The sequence below is a fragment of the Grammomys surdaster genome, unplaced genomic scaffold (genome assembly GCF_004785775.1).
Source record: "Grammomys surdaster isolate TR1022 unplaced genomic scaffold, NIH_TR_1.0 125896, whole genome shotgun sequence".
In the NCBI taxonomy this organism is placed as follows: Eukaryota; Metazoa; Chordata; class Mammalia; order Rodentia; family Muridae; genus Grammomys; species Grammomys surdaster.
This window is the reverse complement of record NW_021620720.1, coordinates 2,764,818-2,786,037: the sequence shown is the minus strand read 5'-3', so window position 1 is coordinate 2,786,037 and position 21,220 is coordinate 2,764,818. Positions and strand designations below refer to the sequence as shown.

Sequence of the window (21,220 nt, the reverse complement as noted above, 5' to 3'; positions counted from 1 at the left end):
TGTGTGTGTGTGTGTGTGTGTGTGTGTGTGTGTGTGTGTGTGTGTGTGTGTGTGTGTGTGTGTGTCTGTCTTGAGACGGGGGTCTCTTTATAGAGCCCTGACTGTCCTGGAACCCTCTATGTAGACCAGGCTGACCTTGAACTCAGAGATCCACCTGCCTCTGTTTCCCTGATGCTTGAATTTGAGGCATTTGCCACCATGCCCAGCCAATTTCTAGTTTTTAAAAGAATTTTTTTGAGACAGCATCTTGCTTAAAAAGCTCAGGCTAGTCTTAAACTTTCAATCCTTTCACTTCTGTCTCCCAGCCATTGGAACAGGTTTGTCACAGGGGTCTCTGCTATGTAAATGATGCTGGCACCTGGTATTAAAGTAGGCACAGCACTTGGGGGCTACGGTGGAAAAAGAAGGTCCTTTAGTTTATTATAGGTTTTGTTTTGTTCTTTTCAAGATAGGGTTTCTCTGTGTAGCTCTAGCTATCCTGGAACTTGCTTTGTAGACCAGGCTGCCCTTGAATTCACAGAGATTAAAGATGTGAGTTACTATTTCTTGTCTATAGCTTTTAAACTTATTTTAAGTTTAATCTCTGGAATCCACAGAGATCTGATAGCCATAACTTGTCCTTTGACCCCATGTGAATCTGTGGCATATTGGTAAACACAGGTGTACACACACACACACTGTCAGGCTTAGCAGTTAAGAGTACTTGTTATTTTGTAGATGACTTAGACAAGGGTCGCAGCACCCACCTGATGATAGCTTACAACCTTCTGTAGCCCAATGCCAGAGGACCTAATGGCTTATTGAGGACACCATACACGATATTCATAATATAAACACACAGACATATAAAATACATCTAAAAAATTATTTAAAACAAATATAGATAGCCAGGTGGGGGTGGTGCATGCCTTTAATCCCAGCACTCTGGAGGCAGAGACAGAAAGGTCTCTGAGTTCAAGGCAGCCTGGTCCTACAGAGAACTCCAGGACAGCCAGGGCTACATAGAAAAAAACCCTGTCTTGAAAAACCTGGGGGTGGGGGGGCGGGTGGTGGCGGCGCACGCCTTTAATTCCAGCACTTGGGAGGCAGAGGCAGGCGGATTTCTGAGTTCGAGGCCAGCCTGGTCTACAGAGTGAGTTTCAGGGCAGCCAGCCAGGACTACACAGAGAAACCCTGTCTTGAAAAGCCCCCCCCCCCCAAAAAAAAGGAAAAAGAAAGAAAAAGGAAAAATCTGGGGAGAAAAAGTATACGAGTAAATCCCCAGGCACAAGTGACTCACCGAAGGTCACTGACTCAAAATCCAAGTCTCTCTGTTATATAGCCTGGCTTTGGGGTACCAGGAAAGATAGGATCTCAGTGTAGACAGTGTCTGTCCCACCAGATGGGACTTCAAGTGCAAGCTGCCTAGTGAAGGGACCACAGTAGTCATTTTGTCTTCTTCCTTAGAGCAGCCCCACAGAAACTTCCACCTCAGCCCTCTCCAGAGCATGCCTATCTCAACTCAGGCTAATTTTAATCCCTCCGTCAAACGGCTCTTTGGTCAGACCTCCCCAGAGGCCCCTTAAATAGCAAGTTCTCAGCACAGAGTTTCCTGTTTGGTGTGGGATCTTTCCCCATCTCCAAGCTTCTCTGGCCTGCTCCCTCTGGTTTCCATAGTCTATGTTCTAAACCCCCTCAAAGGCTACAGCATGGCTCTCTGCATGTCCTCGATTACCCTGACAGAAACAACGCAGTATGGATTGGGTGACGTTGGAGGCTAAGTCACGGGAAGTCTGACCTGAACACTCTACCCCAGCCAATTACATCCTTTTATCTCCCTTGTTAAGAGACAGGCAGTGAGATGAGAAAGGATCAATAACTTGTCTTTGGTTTTCGGTTTTTGTTACTGTTGTAATTTTTTTTTTTTTTTGAGACAGGGTTTCTCTGTGTAGCATTGTCTGTCCTGGAACTCTATGTAGACCAGGCTGGCCTTGAACTCAGAGATCCACCTGTGTCTGCCTCCAGAGTGCTGGGATTAAAAGCATGGACCACCAATACCCCTTCTTTTTTATTTTCCTGAGACGGTCTCAATATGTATTTAGGACTGACACTGAACTCAAATGTAGCCCAACTTGGCTTCAAGTTCATAGCAATACTCCAGTATCACCTCCCCGAGAATTGGGATTGTAGGTATGTGCCACCACAATCAGCTTTGCAAGCAACTTGGTTCACCAAGGAACAGAGCTGTTGAGACCTAGGTATTCAAGATTTTGGTATGCCTCCAGCAATCCCCTTGGGCAATTGCACTATAAGGCCCAAAGCTAAAGCTGGGTCTTCTCCCTTCTGAAGCTTTTTATTTCAGATGATAGGAAGAAAAAAAAAAAAAAACTAGCAAACTAAAGGTAGAAGGAGGTATGAGCTCAACAGGCTGGCTAGCAGCACACAGAAAAGAGGAGTGTCTGGAACCCACCAGTGGACTGCTTCCACCATCAGACTCCACCCAACCCCATGCACTCCAGGCCCTCATCTCATAGCAGCTGCTTGTGCTGTTCCCTCCCACCCTGCCCCGTTCGCATTAGCTAGACAGCATCCATCCTTTCGGCTGCGTTTCCTCAATCCTCATTCCCCTGAAGTCCTGCCATGACTTTGGCACCCTTGCCTTGTATTGCTCCCATCAGTCTGACATGCCAACTACACAAAGCCTTAGAGACAAGAACAAGCCTCAAAATTTGTCTACCTTTCCAAGCATCTACTCAAGCCCTGTCACTAAGATCTTTCCCTCCATATTCAGTTCCTCTAAAGAAACTTATCCAGAGACATGTAACCCAGCAAAGCAAAATGACACTATAAATAGCCGAGAGAACAGGCTAGTTGGATCAGAGTTTATATCCCATCTTTAGGCTTTGGCCCAGGGAAGCTACTTCATCTTTCTGAATGTTTTAATCTATACAACACATACACCAAGACCAAGAGAACTCTCCTTACTCTAGCATACACATAAAGGTCAACAAAGAGCATAAAATAATTTACCTCTGCAAACTCTTACCTGTCCACTACCAAGGGCCATGGACCCTGGAACTCCCCAAAGCTGCCCTTCTCTTACACAGCCTTACTATATATCTTTGCTCTATAGACCCTGGGAGTAATGTGGGAGAAGTCCAGCTTCCACTTGCTAAGTGCACACCACAGGCTGTGGTTTGATGTCCAACTTCTTGGGACTCTCTAGGTCTTTACTGCCCCTCAGAGAGAAGGGCCTATGTACTCCTAGGTTCTTTCTGTCCCGCCAATGCTAGCCTCACACTCAGTATCCACAGGCACAGGGCCAAGGCAGTTCCTATCTTAAAATCTACATGGTGGAAATTCTTCCTCCTAGTAAACAGATTTAATGGGAGATTTTTGATTTTTGATTTTTTTTGAAACAGTGTTTCTGTGTCACTCTAGATGTCCTGAAACTAGCTCTATGGACTAAACTGGCCTTGAACTCAGAGATCTGCCTGCCTCTATCTCCAGAGTGCTGTGATTAAATGTATGTGTCACCATGCCTATAAAGGGAGATTCTTGACCACACTGTCTAATGCCATGGGACAGGTGTCTTCTTCATGTTGTATGTAGCTATTCCGGCCAGAAGTCAAGTTGTTGTTTTGTTTTTGACAAGTACACTGTTGCTATCTTCAGACACACCAGAAGAGGGCATCAGATCCCCATTACAGATGGTTGTGAGCCACCATGTGGTTGCTGGGAATTGAACTCAGGACGTCAGTGCTCTAATCCGAAGAGCCATCTCTCCAGTCTATTTGTTGTTTGTTTTTGAGACAGGGTATCTATCATACATCTAAATTCTGAATCTTTTTGCCTCAATTTCCGAAGTACAGGTGTACACCCCCCAAGTCTGGCTACAGTTCACTTTCTGAAGAAAACTAGGAAGGGCTCTAACGTGTCCATTCACATCTAAGAGTCAGTGAAAAATCTTCCTTCAAATAAACTCAGTTGTTCACAGAGACAAAAGGGGCTGGAGAGATGGCTCCACAGTTAAGAGTACTCACTGACTGTTCTTCCAGAGGTCCTGAGTTCAATTCACAACAACCACATGGTGGCTGACTATTATCTACAGCTGTAGTCCCAAGGATTCTGTACCTTCTTCTGGTCTGCAAATGCAAATACACATTCAGACAAAACACCCATATATATACATACATAAATAAATCTTTTAAAAAGAAAGAGCCAGGTGGTGGTGGCATATGCCTTTAATCCCAACACTCTGGAGGCAGAGGCAATAAGATCTCCAAGTTCAAGGCCAGCCTGGTTCTCAGAGTTGAGTTCCAGGACAGCCAAAGCTATACACAGAGAGATCCTCTCTCTCTCAAAAACAAAAAACAAAAAATTTTTTAAAACGCCAGACAGTGGTGGTGCACGCCTTTAATCCCAGCACTTGGGAGGCAGAGGCAGGTGGATTTCTGAGTTCGAGGCCAGCCTGGTCTACTGAGTGAGTTCCAGGACAGCCAGGACTACACAGAGAAATCCTGTCTCAAAAAACCAACCCCCCCCAAAAAAAAACCAAAAAACAAAAAAAAAAACCCCACAAAATACAAACAAAAGAAAGAAGGAAAAAAAAAAAAAGACTAAACAAGCGTTCAGTAACAAAGTGCTACTGTGCTTCTAGGTAAGGCATGGTCAGGCAGATACTGGAGGCAGCCTAAAGGTCATGGCTCAAACAGCAAACTGCTCAGACTTCCTCCTCTTAGGAGATCATACAGGGCCCTAAAATGGGAGGTGGGGAGGTCCTCCTCATTAGAGAACCTGCACTCAGGATAGGGACCCATCGGCTCTAAGTCTGTGCCTCTTGTAAAAATGGGACAGAGCTGACATTGTTCAGGATTGAGAGAAATGTCCCAGCCTTATTTTTCTTGTTGTTTTCTAAGATGGGGGGGGGGGGGAGTTTCATGGGCTCCACCTGCCCACATTGCTAAAGATGACCTTGAATTCCTAACTGCCTGCTACCACCTCCCAACTGTACCACTATGTTTAGTTTCTACTCTACACAACTTTTTACACCCACAAAGACCTCTTTTACACCAATCACTAAATGCCTGCTGCTCAATTACTGCAGCTAAAAGGATGGACTCCATAAACGCCAGATTTTATTATTGATGGAAAGGGTAAACACTGCTTTCAGCAACAATGTGACACCCATGGCCATTAAACCCTCTTCCCCTTTAACGTTGAAGGACAGTCACAGCCTTCCTCAACCTCCAGCCATAGAAGAGCCAAGACAGGACCTGGGGCTCTGTATAGAGACTGCTTCCCTAGAAATCTTGCTAAAGAACACCAGGACTGCCCTGGACCTCAGAAACCCCACCAACCCACTTGAGGCCTTAGTCTGCCCACCATAAATCCTTGCCAACAGTATGGGATTCAGGGAGAAGGTACGCACGGGAAAACTTTGACTTTTGGCAATAAAAATATCCTACAAAAGAGATAAAATCAAGAAAGAAAAGAGGCTAGTAAGCATGCACCACCACACTGGGAATTGCAGTACTTAGGAGGCAGAGAATCTGGACTACACTGAGAGGCTGTCTCAAGAATCCAAAACGACAAGAGGGTCTGGAAGATGGCTCCATGGCTAAAAGTACTAGTGTACATGCTTAGTGATCTAAATGCAACCTCCAAAACCCAATGCTGTACATCACGAGACAGGAAAAGCCCTAAAGCTTATGGAATAGCCAGCCTGGAAATGTAATGACATAGGAACAACAGGAATCAACCAAGGAAAAGCAAGTGGCTTCCCAGTCGGTTGTCTCACTTTGTGACACACACACACACACACACACAAGTAAAAACTGAAAGACAGTTTTTGAAAAGGGAAAAAAAAAGAAAATGAATTCTGTAAATCTTTTTTGTTTTGTGTAGGCTATTTGCAATCCTAGAGCTTGAACCCAAGGCTTTGTCCAAAGTACCAAGTGCACCCCTACTGAGCTACCTCCAGAAGTCTTTCAGCATCTCTTAAAGTTAGAATTCAATCTGGAAAGGAACCACTGCCTAACCATCCATTCCATCAAGGTTCAAGTAACTCTCGCTCAAGCCCTCCCTACTCACAGCTGGGAGCTAGGGCTCCCGGGAGTCATCTGGATGGAAAACACTACTTAGGAGGGGGAGGGGAGAGGAGGGAAATCCAAACTGGGAAAAACAAGACTCCTGTAAGCCCTACCCACATCCTTCCCCCACTCCGAGTTCTCAACAGTAACCTAAGTAATTTTTGAGTTGGAAGATACTGTATTTTTAGATGAGAAAACCAGGACCTTGCTAGCAGCCATTGCACAAGTTAAAAAGTAGCTTTAAGGTCCCCAAGTGCTTGGCTCATGAGTCAATGCTTCTTTCCAGACCTTGATCTTACTATGCCAGTCTGTTTAGACTCCAGTGTGAAGCAGCCTTAGGCACCCAAGGACATGTTGCTTTCAGCTCTGATCAAAGGAGAAACAGTACCTTGAAGAACACTAGGGTCAGTGAGGGTGACGCTGTGGCTAGTCCTAAACAGCACAGGTTCTAAAGAGGTGAAAGGAGCCAGCAAGCCACGGTGGCTCACACCAGTAATACCAACACTCTGGAGGCTGAGGCAAGAGAACAGTCGTGAGAATTTGAGACTAGACTGGGAGTTTTAAGACAGTCCAAAGCTGGGCCTGATGGAACCTTTGATCCCAGCAGTGGGGAAGGCAGAGTTACAGGCCAGCCTGGTCTACATAGCAGGTTCTAAGCCAGACAGACCCACAGAGTCACACTCTGTCTCACAAACAAACAAATAAATAAGGTGGGAGGTAAAACCAGAAGACTGCCATCTCCATCCTTTATGTGAGTAGCACTATCTTTCCACTGTTTCTGGATAGGTGTTAGTCAATCGATGGAACACATATGCACACACTCTCAGTCTATATAAACTTTTCCTGACACAAAAACACTCAACATCCTATAGAGACACTATAATCCTGGGACGTGAAGGGACCATTGCAAGCAAGAGACTGGATTCAGGCTTCACCTCCTTGGTCAGAAGGCAACTGCCAACAAGTCTCAGAAAAATGCAAGAAAAAGCCTTAAACAGTTATCAGGAGGCCTAGGGTGAAGTCTCAGGCCCTATCACCAACTGGGACAAGCAGCTCCCTCCTGTCTCGGCTATAATAAAGAACAGCTCCATCACACTCCAACATTCCAAACACCCAAACTTTTCCTTTCCCTCTTCCTTTCTAGATGCTCTGTCACCATTTGTCCCAGGAAGGCATTAAACCTAGCTGCCTAAATAATTCTCTCCTCTCAAACTCTCAAAGCAACTAGGATGACAGATATGTGCTACTTAACGCATGTTACCAGACGTTCTTTGTATATGCACTGCAAAAAGAGCAGTAAGCTTAGCCATAAAGAAAGAACCTCTTGCCTGGACTCCTTTTATAAAGGGAGGGAGACGCGAAGCTAATTAAGACCCAGTAAGGGCCAGGTGTGGTGGCACGCACCTTTAATCCCAGCACCCAGGCAGGGCAGCTGGATCTACAGAGTGAGTTCCAGAACAGCTGGGGTTACACAGAGACTGTCTCAAAACACAAACTACTCAGGGTAAGATGCGATCAATGTTTTTCATCCCTCTCCTGAGAACCTCAGTGCCCACAGGAAAGCAAAGGGTAGCATATAAAGGGACAGACAAACCTGTGAGTGAGGCAAAAGCTAGGCAGTGTGCCTTTAGGCCACCTTGGGCCCAGGGTTATGAGGGGGGTAAGTCACTGCTGGATCAATGATGAGGTTGCCAGGTAGAAACCTCAGGGCAGCCAGTTTGATCTCAGTGGCCATTTTTTCTTTGGTGTGCTGGAGGGTGAAGTAGGATTCTGCTTGGGTTTGGCACAGCAAGTAAACTCTCACCCCTCCCAGGGAAAAAAGACTCTGCATAGGGCCACTTGATGTGGGGTGGGTGAACGTTAGCAACATGGCCTGCAGACCAAGGACTTATAAGGCACTAATCGAGGGCACAGGGAAAGAGCAAGCAGCACCATGGTAAGCAGTGGCTATGAGCCTAGAGACACAGACTCCCTGGAGTCTGGTGCTCTGAGGACATGCTTCCTCTGCTTTCTATGGAGCTCAGGAGTGGCTCAGTGGCTCCCTAACACACCAACCATAGGATTTTCTAGGCAGTTCTTGATCACATGACACCTTATCCCAAAGTTTTTGATCACTATCACTAAAAGTCCCAGACCTCAGTGTCTGTCCCATCATTGTGACTGCCCAGCAAATTCCAGCCCCCAAATGCATATGATCAGAGGCTGGCTGAGGTTGTATTCTGAACCACACTTTGTAGTTACACACATTCATACAAACCAATCACTGGCTTGTACACTTAACACTCCTTTTGATGTAGCAGGTGAAACGGGAATGGGCTCCCGTTTTTTTACAGACAAGCCAGCTCTGGGATTAGATAGCCTGTAGACAAGAGCTGGGGGTAAAGTTCAAGTTGATTGAAAAGTTTGGGGCTCTTACCCTCTAGGCTGTAAAATATACCCTAAAGTATTGACTATGTATAGGAGTTGGAAGAGCAGAGACTGTGGACTATCAAATTAGGTGAAAGCAAGTTATCAAAGGGGAGAAACAGAGCTGGTTATATATAAAGTACTAAGGCTTCAAACTTCATCCTCTAACTGTTCCTAGCCTCAGAAGAAGGCTTCATGTTTTATGAACGCAACCAGTCAAAGCCTGTCATGTGCACTGACCTATGCCTCCATCTAGAAAACTAAAGCTGACAAGAAGTACCATGCTGTGTAGAGTTGGTGCTACAGCAGGATGCTGGAGACAGATGTGATGGCCATGAGGCTCCAGGCAAAATCAGAGGCCACACCCAGAGGCAAGGCTACCTGTGCATTCCCAGCAATAAAGAAGTCTCACAAGTCCACCTACCTCCCCATGCCCCTGGCTGCTATCATGGGTGTGATGGGTGGTCATGATCTATCACTTGCCTTCTTCATTTCATGGGGATCTTGCTTACAGTTTCAGAGGTCTAGTCCACCATGGCGGGAGCATGGCAGCAAGCATGGCACTGGGGCAGTAGCTGAGTGCTACACGCTGATCAAAAGGTTACACATGACAAACATTTTGGAAACCTCAAAGCCCACCCCCAGTGACACACCCTCCAATAAGGCCAGGTATCTCCTAATCCTTTAAATCCAATCAAAGAGTTCTACTCCCTGGTGACTAAGCATTCATGTGGCAGGGGTGGGCACAGTCAGATCGTAGAGCGCTGACACGGAGCTCAGTGTGGCTACTGCCTATATATGACTAACAGAACAGGAACAGACAGGTCATGCCACCACACAGCAATTTTGCCCAGTCCTGGATAACCCTGAACCAGGGACTGACTCTCCCTCCTCTCCATCTGACCAGGACCCAAAGGAATAAATAGCTTAAACAAAGAAAAGGCGGTACCCTCAGCCCCTGCTGTGACCATAATATGGAATTTAGCAACACCAATCCAGAAGGGGGTGGGGGAAGGCACAGAGAACCACCATGTCCAAACACTGAATGGGATTAACAGCTGACTCTCTGGAGCAAACCAGCCAGGATGTCAATATATAGAGAAAGAGATAAAGAGTTCCAAGAAAATGTCTATAGAATGGCAGTAGTCACTTGAGAGCAAAACTGTTCATTTCTTTAATTAAGATGTTCACAGTGGTCTGTGGCAATGGCGTATGAAAACAATCGGCCCCATGTATAGATGACTAAGGGTTATGTCTCCTGTAGAGAACTTAAAATATAACTGAGTCGTTTTTGTAATTTCCAGACAATGGCAATTCTAAACGTGTATGATAAAATAAACCTTTTGGCTGGAGGGGATTACTCATCATCTACTGCCAGATCTTAGGTTACCAACAGCCTAAAACAGACGGCCTGACTCAATCACTAGGTTCCTCTACTCTAGGGACCCAGAACTCAACCCTCAAATTTTTTGGTTGTAGCTGGGCATGGTGACACTGTAATCCTAGCACTCAGGCATTGGCAGGCAGATCTCTGTGAGTTTGAGGCTGACCTGGTCTAACTTGGTCTACTAGTACTATTATGTCAAGGACCCTGGCTCAAAACAAAATCATATTCCTTTTCTTTGGGGCTGCAAGAGTAGAACCTTGGACATAGAATATTTGAATAGCAAGCACAAAGCAGGGTTGATCACCGGTACTAGGAAAACCAGCAACTGATTACCGACATTTTTCCCCTCCACACCACATCTCACCAACCCTAATCTAAAACAAGAGAGGTGCAGTATGTGGTTAAGTACTGACTCTAGCTAGCCCTGTGAAAGCAAGCCTCTAGTGTCTGTTTAATGTAAGGACTCTGCAGTGCTACTATCAAAGGGGGAATTAAGACGGAGGGATACTCAGCATAATGCCCAAGACATACACTACAGACAAGTTTACTTACTACTAGCAATCTAATCTAGCCTCTTCATCTGAGCAGAGAAGACAGATACATCCATAAGAACCCCTAGAGAGTGGAGGAGACTGACCTCACAAAATCCGCCTGGATCCATTTGCCTGAGCCATGCTTCCAAGTAAGTGCCTAGAAATATAGAAGACTTCCTTCCCTCATCTTGAAAAGCTTGCCCAACAAGCACCAAGATGTCCATGGTCTTTCAAATGTGTGTAGGTTTATGTTGGTGGTTGGGGGTGGATGGCTGATTGTTATGTTTTTCTGTGGATTGTTTTTTCTTTTTCTTTCTTTTTTCTCTATTTAGCCCTGGTTGGCCTGGAACTCACTACTAGACTGCCTGCCTCTGCCCCCCTAAATGCTGGGATTAAAGATGTGCAGCAAAATATGCCTGCCCTTTTTTGGGGGAGAAAAGGTCTCTTTAGATAGCCCAGGGTAATCCACCTGTAGGGTTTTGAATAAGAATGGTTCCCATATTTGAATGCTTAGTCACCAGGAAGTGGCACTATTTGAAAGGATTAGGGGATGTGGCCTTGTTGGAGGAAGTGTGTCACTGGGGGTGGGCTCTGTAGTTTCAAAACCCCAAACCAAGCTGTGTCTCTCTGCCTTTGAACCAGGATGTAGCTCTCAATTATTTTTCTAGCACCATGCCTGCTGCCATGCTTCCCATTATCATAATGGTCTAAACCTCTGAAACTATAAACAAGCCCCTAATTAAAAATGCTTTCTTTTTTTTTTCTTCTGTAAGAGTTGTCTTGGTCATGGTGTCTCTTCATAGCAAGACTTAACACTATAGCTAACGACCTTGAATTCCCGTCCCTCCTGCTCCTTCCCAAATGCTGGGATTTGAAGCATTCATCACCACGTCCAGCTTTGTCTGGTTGGTTCTGATGTGTGTATTGAGAGATAGGCTCGTGTTCAGTAGTCCTCCCTGGCTTAAAATCCCTTTGTAAGTCAGAATGGCCTCTGAACTTAAGACAGTCTTCCTGTCTCAAACTCTTTAGAATTAGAATCACCGGCATGTGGCCGGGCGGTGGTGGCGCACGCCTTTAATCCCAGCACTCGGGAGGCAGAGGCAGGCGGATTTCTGAGTTCGAGGCCAGCCTGGTCTACAGAGTGAGTTCCAGGACAGCCCGGGCTATACAGAGAAACCCTGTCTCGAAAAACCAAAAAAAAAAAAAAAAAAAAAAAGAATCACCGGCATGACCCATCCACACTCACCTTCAAAATGTTTCTGATGTCAGGGAAAAGCAAAGGAAAATGGAGGGCTACAGAGATGGTTTGGTATTAAGATCCCCTACTGAGCTTGCATGGTACCTAAGTTCAATTAGGTACCAGAGTCCACCTTTAATTGAAGTCCCAGGGGGCCTGATGCCTCCTTCTGGCCTACACAGCATTGTACTCACATACACTGACACATATACATAAATACTAGACCTAACTAAAAACTAAAATTTGAAGGAAAAAAAAAAGGAGGGGAAGATGCCCACGTCATACACTGGACTCTAGAATTCTTTTGCATTCATTTAGACTAACCTTGGCCTGTCCATCACTGCAAGTCTAATATCCTCCTACTTATCCACACCTCAGAGAGGAAGGTTAAACTAACTTCTTAGAGGTGCCAAAGACCTGTCTCCTGTGATCCTGTGAGGATACATACTCTTATCCCACCTACTGTGGAAAGAAAGGGTAACAGTCACAGGTCCAATTGTAGATAACCTGGGTACCATTACTCCTGACTTTCTACACTTTACAATTAGGTTAACAGAAAACTTCTTTACAAGCTAGGAGTGAGGGCATATGCCTTTAATCCCAGCAATGGGAAAGCAGAAGCAAGAGGAACTCTGTTCAAAGTTTCAGGTCATCCAGGGCTAAGTAGTGACACCCTGTCTTAAAAATCAACTAGCTAGGGCTGGAGAGATGGCTCAGTGGTTAAGAACACTGACTGCACTTCCAGAGGTCCTGAGTTCAAATCCCAGCAACCACATGGTGGCTCACAACCATCTGTAATGAGATCTGATGCCCTATTGTGAGGTGTCTGAAGACAGCTACAGTGTATTCATATATAATAAATAAATAAATCTTTTTAAAAAAATCAACTCGCTAACTAACTTCTTTCAGTCTTAGAAACTTATACCTTCAACTCAGGAATCCAAATAACACACTTTAATTACCTAAGGATGCTTCCTAATTAAAAATTAAATCCCAGCACCTGGGAGGCAGAAACAGGCCAAGTTCTAGGCCAGCGAGGGCTCTAAAAATAAAATTACTGTAAGGGCTGGGATTCAGCTCAGTGACAGACTACTTGCTTGCTTAGCATCAGTGATGTCTTGGGGATGAATCCTTAGCACCAAAACAAATACAAAAAGTAACTTTAGCCAAGTCTCCAAAATCATCAAATTACATGTTGAATAAATGTAGCTTTATCAGTGTCAATCATACCGCAGTAAAGTAGCTTTAAGTAACACTGAATGTAGTAGCACACATCTGTTATCCCAACAATACTGTAAAGCCTATGTTCAGAAGGCTGTGGCAGGAGGATCAAGGTCATGGTGACTTAAGATACATAGTTTCAGGACATGGTAGCAATCCAAGCCAGCCTAAGCCATGTAGCAAGACCCTGTCACCACACACATTGCTCTCTAGAGACGCTCCCCCCACCCACCCACCTAGGAGAATCACTAGAATCTAAGCAGGATTTTCATGGTCTATGTAACAATGTCTGGTCCTCCATCAAGACCCACCCTGAGGAGGGTATAGCCTTCAACTAAACAGGAACTTCTGCTTCTCCCTTAATTCCTACTGTCTTCCTTCAAAGGGTATCAAAGCTTTTCTAACACATCTCAAGTGCAAGAAAATGGCAATTTCCTCCCTACTTCACATGCTTTCAGGTCTTTCATAATGTGGCTTTGGCTTTTGCTATTTCTCCAAATAGCAAACTGCTAGTAGCTATCCAAATAAACAACGAGGCTCCATAATCCACGAAACCCTGCTCCCTTCAAAAGCTTTGCTTTTGAAATAATGCCTCGCCGGGCGGTGGTGGCGCATGCCTTTAATCCCAGCACTTGGGAGGCAGAGGCAGGTGGACTTCTGAGTTCGAGGCTAGCCTGGTCTACAGAGTGAGTTCCAGGACAGCCAGGGCTACACAGAGAAACCCTGTCTCGAAAAACCAAACCAAAAAAAAAAAAGAAGAAGAAAGAAAGAAAGCCTCATTCTACGGAATCTACGGAGCCAAGCTAGCCTTGAACCTAGGATCCTCCTGCCTCTGTCTTGGGAGTCACCCTTTGACGTATGCCATACATTTTGGAATGTCTTTTCCACTCACTAACAACTTCCTACCCTACTCACCCTCATCTCAGGGAGAGCTAACCTCTAACGTCCTAGTGTCACTATGGTAGACACATCCCACTGACTGCCAGGCAAGGCCTCCTCATTCCCCACCCCTGCCTGCAATCCTTTGATCAATATTCCAAAGAAGGAACCTGAGGTTCATAATATAGATGAACCCTCGTGGGTAGAGCAGGAGGCTAGCCGGTAAACCTGACTATACAAAGCAGTTTAAATTGAACCAGGGATTCGTTCCTCCTAGAACCAAGAAAACACATCCTCTTCCTGCAACCTGGCATCCTTAGGAAGTGAGGTGTTAAAGGTAGACTGTACCCTTTACTTCCTTCCCTAGGCTTGTTATAGCTAATCAATAGATGATTGGGAAATACCAGTTTTGGCCACAGCAGTGAATCACCAATGCTAAGAGTATTTTCTGGATGACAGTGCTTAGGGATTGTAAAACTGACTGCTTGGGACTACCTAAACTAAAGGAGATAAGCTCCAGCCAGAAAAAAGATGGAGCTGAGAGTTCTTAGGCTACTGCTCAAAAACACTGTTGAGGGAAGCGACTCCTATTCTCATCAGACAAGCGCAGACATGGGACACCAGGAGATCCCCATGTCCTCAGTTTTCTACTTTCAATTACATTTTAATTTGTTTTTATGTGGTCGTGGTGGAGAATGAGTGCCAGGGTGCACCATGGGGACTAGAGGACAACTTCCAAGAATTAGTTCTCTCTCTCCACCATGTGGATTCCACAAATCAGACAGTCAAGCTTGGTAGTGCTTGGTAGCAAATACCTGGTTAGCTGTTCTACCAGTTCCATTTTATCTTTCAATATGAAATGCTTCACAAGTTTTTGTGTCATTTTTAACAGAGCCCATGCCAATCTATCTTGTATTATTTTAATGTACATGCTACCCAAATAAGGACCTATTGCTTAGAACTCTGCTAAATACTACATTCAAGCCCATGTCCCCCTGCAGGTACAACTCAGGACTCTCTGAACCACCAAGGCCTACCTACAGTCCCTTGGAAGAAAGAGCAGTAGCTCTATTTTTTGAATATCCTGCCCTCTCTCCCAGAAAGACAATTTTTAAAAGTAGTCAAGGCCTCATACACTTTTTCCAACTCTTCTGTGTGACCATATAGTTAGTTTCCTCCCCCAGAACAGAGGGTCTGAGGATCTGGTCAGTCTTAAGTGTGAAGTCCCTGCTGAGGGCCAACCTTTTAATAGATGCAAAATTTGGGAGTCCTGGAACAGCTTCAAGAAGCACTTGCCCTCCCCCAATTTCAACACAAAGGGCAGGAGGAAAAGCAGAGATCACAGACTCAATAGCAACCAACACACTCCTCACTCCCAACTCTCAGAGGAGATTCTAAAACTCAGGTAGATTAGGATGGGGTGAAGGACCCCAAAGAGAACGAAGCCAACAGAAACCAAGATCAGCTACCACTACAGAGCTACGAGATGTCAGCCCCTCCCCCCTTTCCATCGTTTGAGTGAACCATTGCATATAATTCCTTGTTCCCAGAGCAGGATCCAAACCTAGATTATCAAGATGTCTGGAGATGTCATGCCACTGGTGCACTGAAGCTGGTAGCAGGCCTCTTGCTGGCCCGGCCCAACAGTGGGTCATTCTGCACCAACCCATTAACACAACCAGTAAGAAACACCAGGGCCTCCGCGGTTTCTACCCCAGACCAACGGGAAGGGCGCTAGGGCTGGATAACTGACCCTTGGTTTCCTGGACAAGAGTTTGTCAGGGCGGGGCAGGAAGGGTCTCTCAGCCCTGAAGTGACACGGCATACGTCAAAGAGCTCTCTAGGAGCTTGGAACCCATAGTAGTTGGGCCGGCCAACTACTACTGCTACTACATTCGCTGCTACTTTTAAAGTTTTTTATCCCCCACAGGCGCGTCGTCCTCACCAGCCGGTGAAACCACAGGCACTGGTGATTCCTTGACGCGGTTTTATAATCCCTTTTTCAGCATAGGGCAGTTAGACAAGATTATGTCACCTCTCCTTGGAAGATCCCACCGAGGCCAGTTTGGGGTACTGGCTCAAAGGGCGAGAACAGGGACTACTCAACGCTTCTAAATGCTCTTTTCCGACTTAATTAAACTGCAGGCTCATCTCTCCGAAGAAACCCAAATTCTGAGACAGGGAGGAAAAGCCCGTCTGTCCACTGAGACTACAGCTCTCATCTAGGCGCAGGGCAGCTGGGCAGGCCTCCAAGGTCACGGGGAGGGTCGAGGCGAGAACGACTGGAGGGTGAGCAAGCCTCCCGCGTGCCCACCGGGATCATCCCTCCCAGCTCCTTCCAGCCAGGGCGGGGGTCCGGGCCACCCAGGAGGCGCGCCTCAGACGAAGCGCAAGCCCGACCCGGCTAGGGAAACTCGGGCAGCGGGCGCAGGACCCCCGCGGCGCCCCAAGCCCACCACGAGGCCACGCGTACGGCGGCCGACGCGCGCCCTGCTCAAGCCCCGAAGGGCGGGGAGACAATGCCTTCCCCGCGGGGCCGGTCCAGGCCGCACGCCCCCTCCCGACGGACACCGGTTGCTCCTCCCCAAGGCGAAGGGCAGCGGCGGGAAGGCGTCCGGAGCCGTGGCCCCGCGTGCCCCGCTCCCGCGCCCACCTCCGCGTGCGCCTCACGCGCGCCGGGTGCGGCGGCCGCACACCCACCTCCTCCTCCAGCGGGCCGCCGGGGCCCGCGTCGGCGCCCGCGCCCGTGCAGTGCTCGACGTCCGGCTTCGGGTTGCTCATGGCGAGGGGGGACGCAGAGAAGGGAGCGGTAGGTTCCCGCGGCGCTCGCCCCTGAGGAGCGTGCGAGCTCGTGAGGAGGCGCGTCGGGCTAGGGAGGGAGGAAAGGGGGAATCACGGTAAGTGTGGCGGGCGCAGCCGGCTCCGGGAACCCGAGCGGAGCCCGTGTGCGGACGCCCCCTCCCGCTTTTCACGGCGGCCCGAGAGTGCGCTCGCCGCGGCGGGGGGCCGGCCGCCGGAACCGGCCTCAGCTGGGGCCCGCCCCGCCCCCGCCCGCGGTCTGGGGGAACGCGCAGCCAATCCCCGCAGCCCACTGCGGGCTCGCCCCGGCCTGGACGCGGCGCTCGGGCCTCTGTTTGCCTTCGTCAGCCCGGGCGTCTTCCCGTCTCCCTCTCTCTTCCCGACTCGGCTCTCCGCTCCCCAGCGTTCCCTTCTCCCGAGACGCGTCTGAAAACTTCGATGAACTCTCTCAGAGAACTTTTCTTAAAGGAGCCGCGCGGGTGTGGGTGGAGCTCGAGGTGACCCCCGCGCGCGTTGCATTCCCCAGCCAGGGCGGCGGCGGGGCTCCCGGTTTCACGCCCAGATGTGGAGATGTATGCTGTCTTGAGCACACCGCTCGCCCCGATTTCCCGTCGGGTCTGGGTCAGCGCTTCTCTTCCCGGGTGGCGGCTGGGGGACCCGGTTCCGGGGGTGAGGGCGGTGAACACCCGATCTTGAGCATGACACGGAGTGGTTTTGCTGGGTGACCTTGAGGAAATCACTTCCCTCACCTCCTCGACCCCCGTCACCTCAAAGAGGTGTAGGGAACCTAATCGTTTTCAACTTCAGGAAAGGTTTCCTCGACTAACCTAGAAGGTTCCGGTCGTTACCTCCGCCCCGCTTTAAAGACTTCTCACGGCTCGCCCTTTTTCCGCTCCAATTCCGAACCCCGGGGTGGGGGAAGGAAGAGCCGGCTGACGCCTAGGACCGGGTCGCGGCCTCAGGGCCGGATTTTCCTTCCTGCGGAATAAATGCTGACCAGGACGTCTCCACGTCCTGCCAGCAGCCTGTGAAAAACCCGCACCTACCTGAAGTCGTCCTGCAGAGCACTGGGGTCCCTTCCTACGCCCCTGCCCGTGAGTTCCTGTATGTGGACTGAGACATCCCAGCCACAGCTGAAAGGCGAGCGGATTGTGCTCGCCTCAGGTATCTTCCCGGTGGGATCTACTAACCCCGACTTAAAGCACGGAACTTAAGTCTTAGTAGCGGAATTTGGGGCGTGAGGCCGAGCTCAGAGGGGGTCCACATGAAAAGCCTTGGTTTGCAGCCCCGGAACCAGTCAGGAACCTTGACCTTGTGTCAGGAGCCACAATGGGACTAGCTAATAATTAGTAGGTGATCATCCTGAAATGGCCTGCCTTGAGTTATTATGCTATCTGCGACAGGTGCATCCTTATTCTGCAAAGCTGGAAGGGACTCATTTTAGGAAAGATTGCTGCTATTAACATGCTTCTCCCATTATTATTAAACAGATATAACACTAAGTAATACCACACCCTTTGGAGCAAATCTCTGCGGATCCACAAAGATGTACTGTCTTGTAGTGACGCTATATAGATAAATAGATGACTTCTTAAATCTTAATGATGATCCTATAAGAATTCCTAAAATTTTATCAGTGATTATTAAGCTCTTTTATAATGGGACTGCTATTAGGTCCCTTTCTCACAATCAAAACCTCGATGAGAACTCTGCCAGTCTCCCATGTGTCACCAGTTAATTGCTCTTAGATAGTAACCAGACTTTCTCCTACTCAGAGCACATTCCAAGAGGTTGTAAAACAATTAACCAACAGTCATAAAAAAGGAACTAATGATTTATTATAGGTGCTAGGACAGAAGATTAAAATATTGCCTGGGTTTATCTATACAAAACTTCACTAATGCTGGGCTGTGGTGACACACGCCTTTAATCCCAGCACTTGGGAGGCAGAGGCAGGTGGATTTCTGAGTTCGAGGCCAGCCTGGTGTACAGAGTGAGTTCCAGGACAGCCAGGGCTACAAGAGAAACCCTGTCTGGAAAAAACCTTCACTAATAACTTAGCTATAGTTTTAAATCTTTAGGGAATCTGTGGAGCTAGACAGGTGATGGATGTTTAGCCAGATAATTACTCCTAGTGGATATGCATGTAAACATTCTCTGTTGTAAACTTCTATTTCAATTTACAATTTGATTTTTTTGTTTTGTTTTGTTTTGTTTGTTTTTTTGAGACAGGGTTTTTCTGTGTAGCCCTGGCTGTCCTGGAGCTCACACTGTAGACCAGGCTGGCCTCGAACTCAGAAATCCACCTGCCTCTGCCTCCCAAGTGCTGGGAGTAAAGGTGTGCGCCACCACCGCCCGGCACGATTTAATTTTTGGTGTGAACTTGTGTGCCCTTCCCTAGCCTTGAGCAAGCCAGAAAGACCTTGTTTATAATTGTTTGAAATTGTTCTTTTTTTAGATATTACCAATTCTCAAATTTTACAGTTATTTATACAAATACAGCTTCATTTAAAAAACAAAACGTGTACTGTTCCTAACTTTATAGGACATTTAAGAGCTTACTGTATTGCCTGGACCCCAGGGCAATGCCACAGCAGATTTGTATACCAGGCAGATTATAGGCCTTACAGGAACAATTGACCGTACAATCTCATTCCTTTATCATCAAAAATAGTAATAACTTGAGACAATAATTTGGTATTTCTAGAGAATGTGCATGTCAAATTGCAAAAACTTGTTCTGAGTGTCCTCAATTTCTTTATAATGGTGTTAATCCTTGAGAACTTACACCTAATCAATTATGGCAAATGAATGTTACTCATTTCTGATTTTGGAAAATTACAGTATGTACATGTGACTTGACACCCTTTTCAGGCTTTCTAGTTGCAACTGCTTTAACAGGAGAAGCAACTAAAAATGTAATTGGTCGGGCTGGAGAGATGGCTCAGTGGTTAAGAGCACTGACTGCACTTCCAGAGGTCCTAAGTTCAAATCCCAGCAACCACATGGTGGCTCACAACCATCTGTAATGAAATCTGATGCCGTCTTCTGGTGTCTCTGAAGACAGCTACAGTATATTCATATATAATAAATAAATAAATCTTTAAAAAAAATGTAATTGGTCATTGCCTACATTATTTTTCTATGCTTGGTGTTCCACATCAGATTAAGACAGATAATAGAACTGGCTATTACAGTCAGGTATTTGAGATGCTTTGTTGACAATTTAATATTACCCATATTACTGGGATTCCTTATAATCCTCAAGGATAAGGTATTGTAAAACAGGTATTGTGGAACTTTAAAATAATATCTTCATAGCTTTCTAAGTGTGGGAGGAACAGATACTGGCACTTCTGCCCTGGTTTTGCAAAAAACTCTGAAAAATTGCCTTTTAAAAACAAAAGAGGGGAAGTTATACTCTCCAAGGTCACCAAAAGCACACCTTGCTTTTGTCTTGTTTTAAATTTTTTGCAAACTGATGCTAAAGGTCAGTCTGCAGCAGATCGCCACTGGCATCCAGTCACTTCCAGCTCATCTGCCACAGTTAAATGGAGAGACCCCCTAACTAATACATGGAATGGTCCCAATCCTAGGGACAAGGTTCTGTCTGTTTTTTTCATAAAAAGAAAATGGAGCCCGATGGCTGCCTGAAAGATCGGTCTGTCAAGTGGACACAGATCTTGAGCCTAATGATTATGATACTAATGATGAAGACAGCTCAGAATCCCTATGAGCCATCTGGGTTAACCTGGAGTATAGTCTCCACTCATACTAGAGAGTGTTTTTTATCAGTAACTCAAAGCCACCCACTATATACCTGGTAGCCAGACCTTGTGTTTGATCCCTACCAATTATCAGCGGGATTAGATACCTGGAACATTCTCACTTACAACCTTAATTTCTACACTGCTTGGACCATTAATTATAATTTTGTTGCTTTTAACTTTTAGATCTTGTTTCTCTTTTTTTTTTTTTAATTATTTTATGTATATGAGAACACTGTAGCTGTTTTTCAGACACACCAGAAGAGGGCATCTGATCCCATCACAGATGGTTGAGCCACCATGTGGTAACTTTCATAAGAAACATTTTATACTTAGTAATAAACTCTATAATCACTTCTCTAAGTGTCTTTTCTTCCTCCGACCTCAGACTAGCCCAGTAGTTCCTGCTGAGATAGTACAAAGGCTATTTACTTTATCCTTTGCTGTTTTTAGGATGTGGTGATAAGGATCATAGAAGGCAGGTCAGCTACAATAGCATAGTAACTTAGACTTAGATAAGTAAACTTTTATTATACAGCAACCCTAAATATCTCGTAAGACCAAATTTTACCCTCCGCTGACACTCTTTCCCCATTCACTGCCTCAAAGAGAACTGACAAGAAAGAAGACTCATGCCCCAAGCTGGAGCTGGCCTGCCTCCCCTGCCCCCCAATTCCCCCCCCCAACCTTGGCCAGTGGCTTAGTCCCTGGGAACTTCCCTGTGCAGACCTGCCAAGTAGGGTTAGCTCCATCATGCATGAGAGCTGTGCTGTGGCTCCCTGATAACTTACAATCTCATCTCACAGGTAAGTAAATTAAGATTTTTGCCAGTGATATATTCACCCATTTGAGAAGTAATTGTTGAACCCCTACTGTGCCCTGGGTCTGGGGGTACTTGCCTATACTTACTGGTAACACAG

At 46.6% G+C, this 21,220-nt stretch overlaps 1 protein-coding gene across 1 annotated transcript in view; it reads right to left on the bottom strand.

The window, feature by feature from the left end:
- Rbpms2 (RNA binding protein, mRNA processing factor 2) overlaps window positions 1–16,711 on the bottom strand; it is a 27,858-nt gene extending 11,147 nt beyond the window's left edge. The window contains exon 1 of the mRNA XM_028752356.1: window positions 16,435–16,711. Within this exon, the coding sequence (XP_028608189.1) occupies window positions 16,435–16,515 (81 nt within the window). The 5' untranslated portion in view covers window positions 16,516–16,711. The remainder of the gene's footprint in view (window positions 1–16,434) is intronic.
- Between the last annotated feature and the right edge of the window lie 4,509 nt (window positions 16,712–21,220).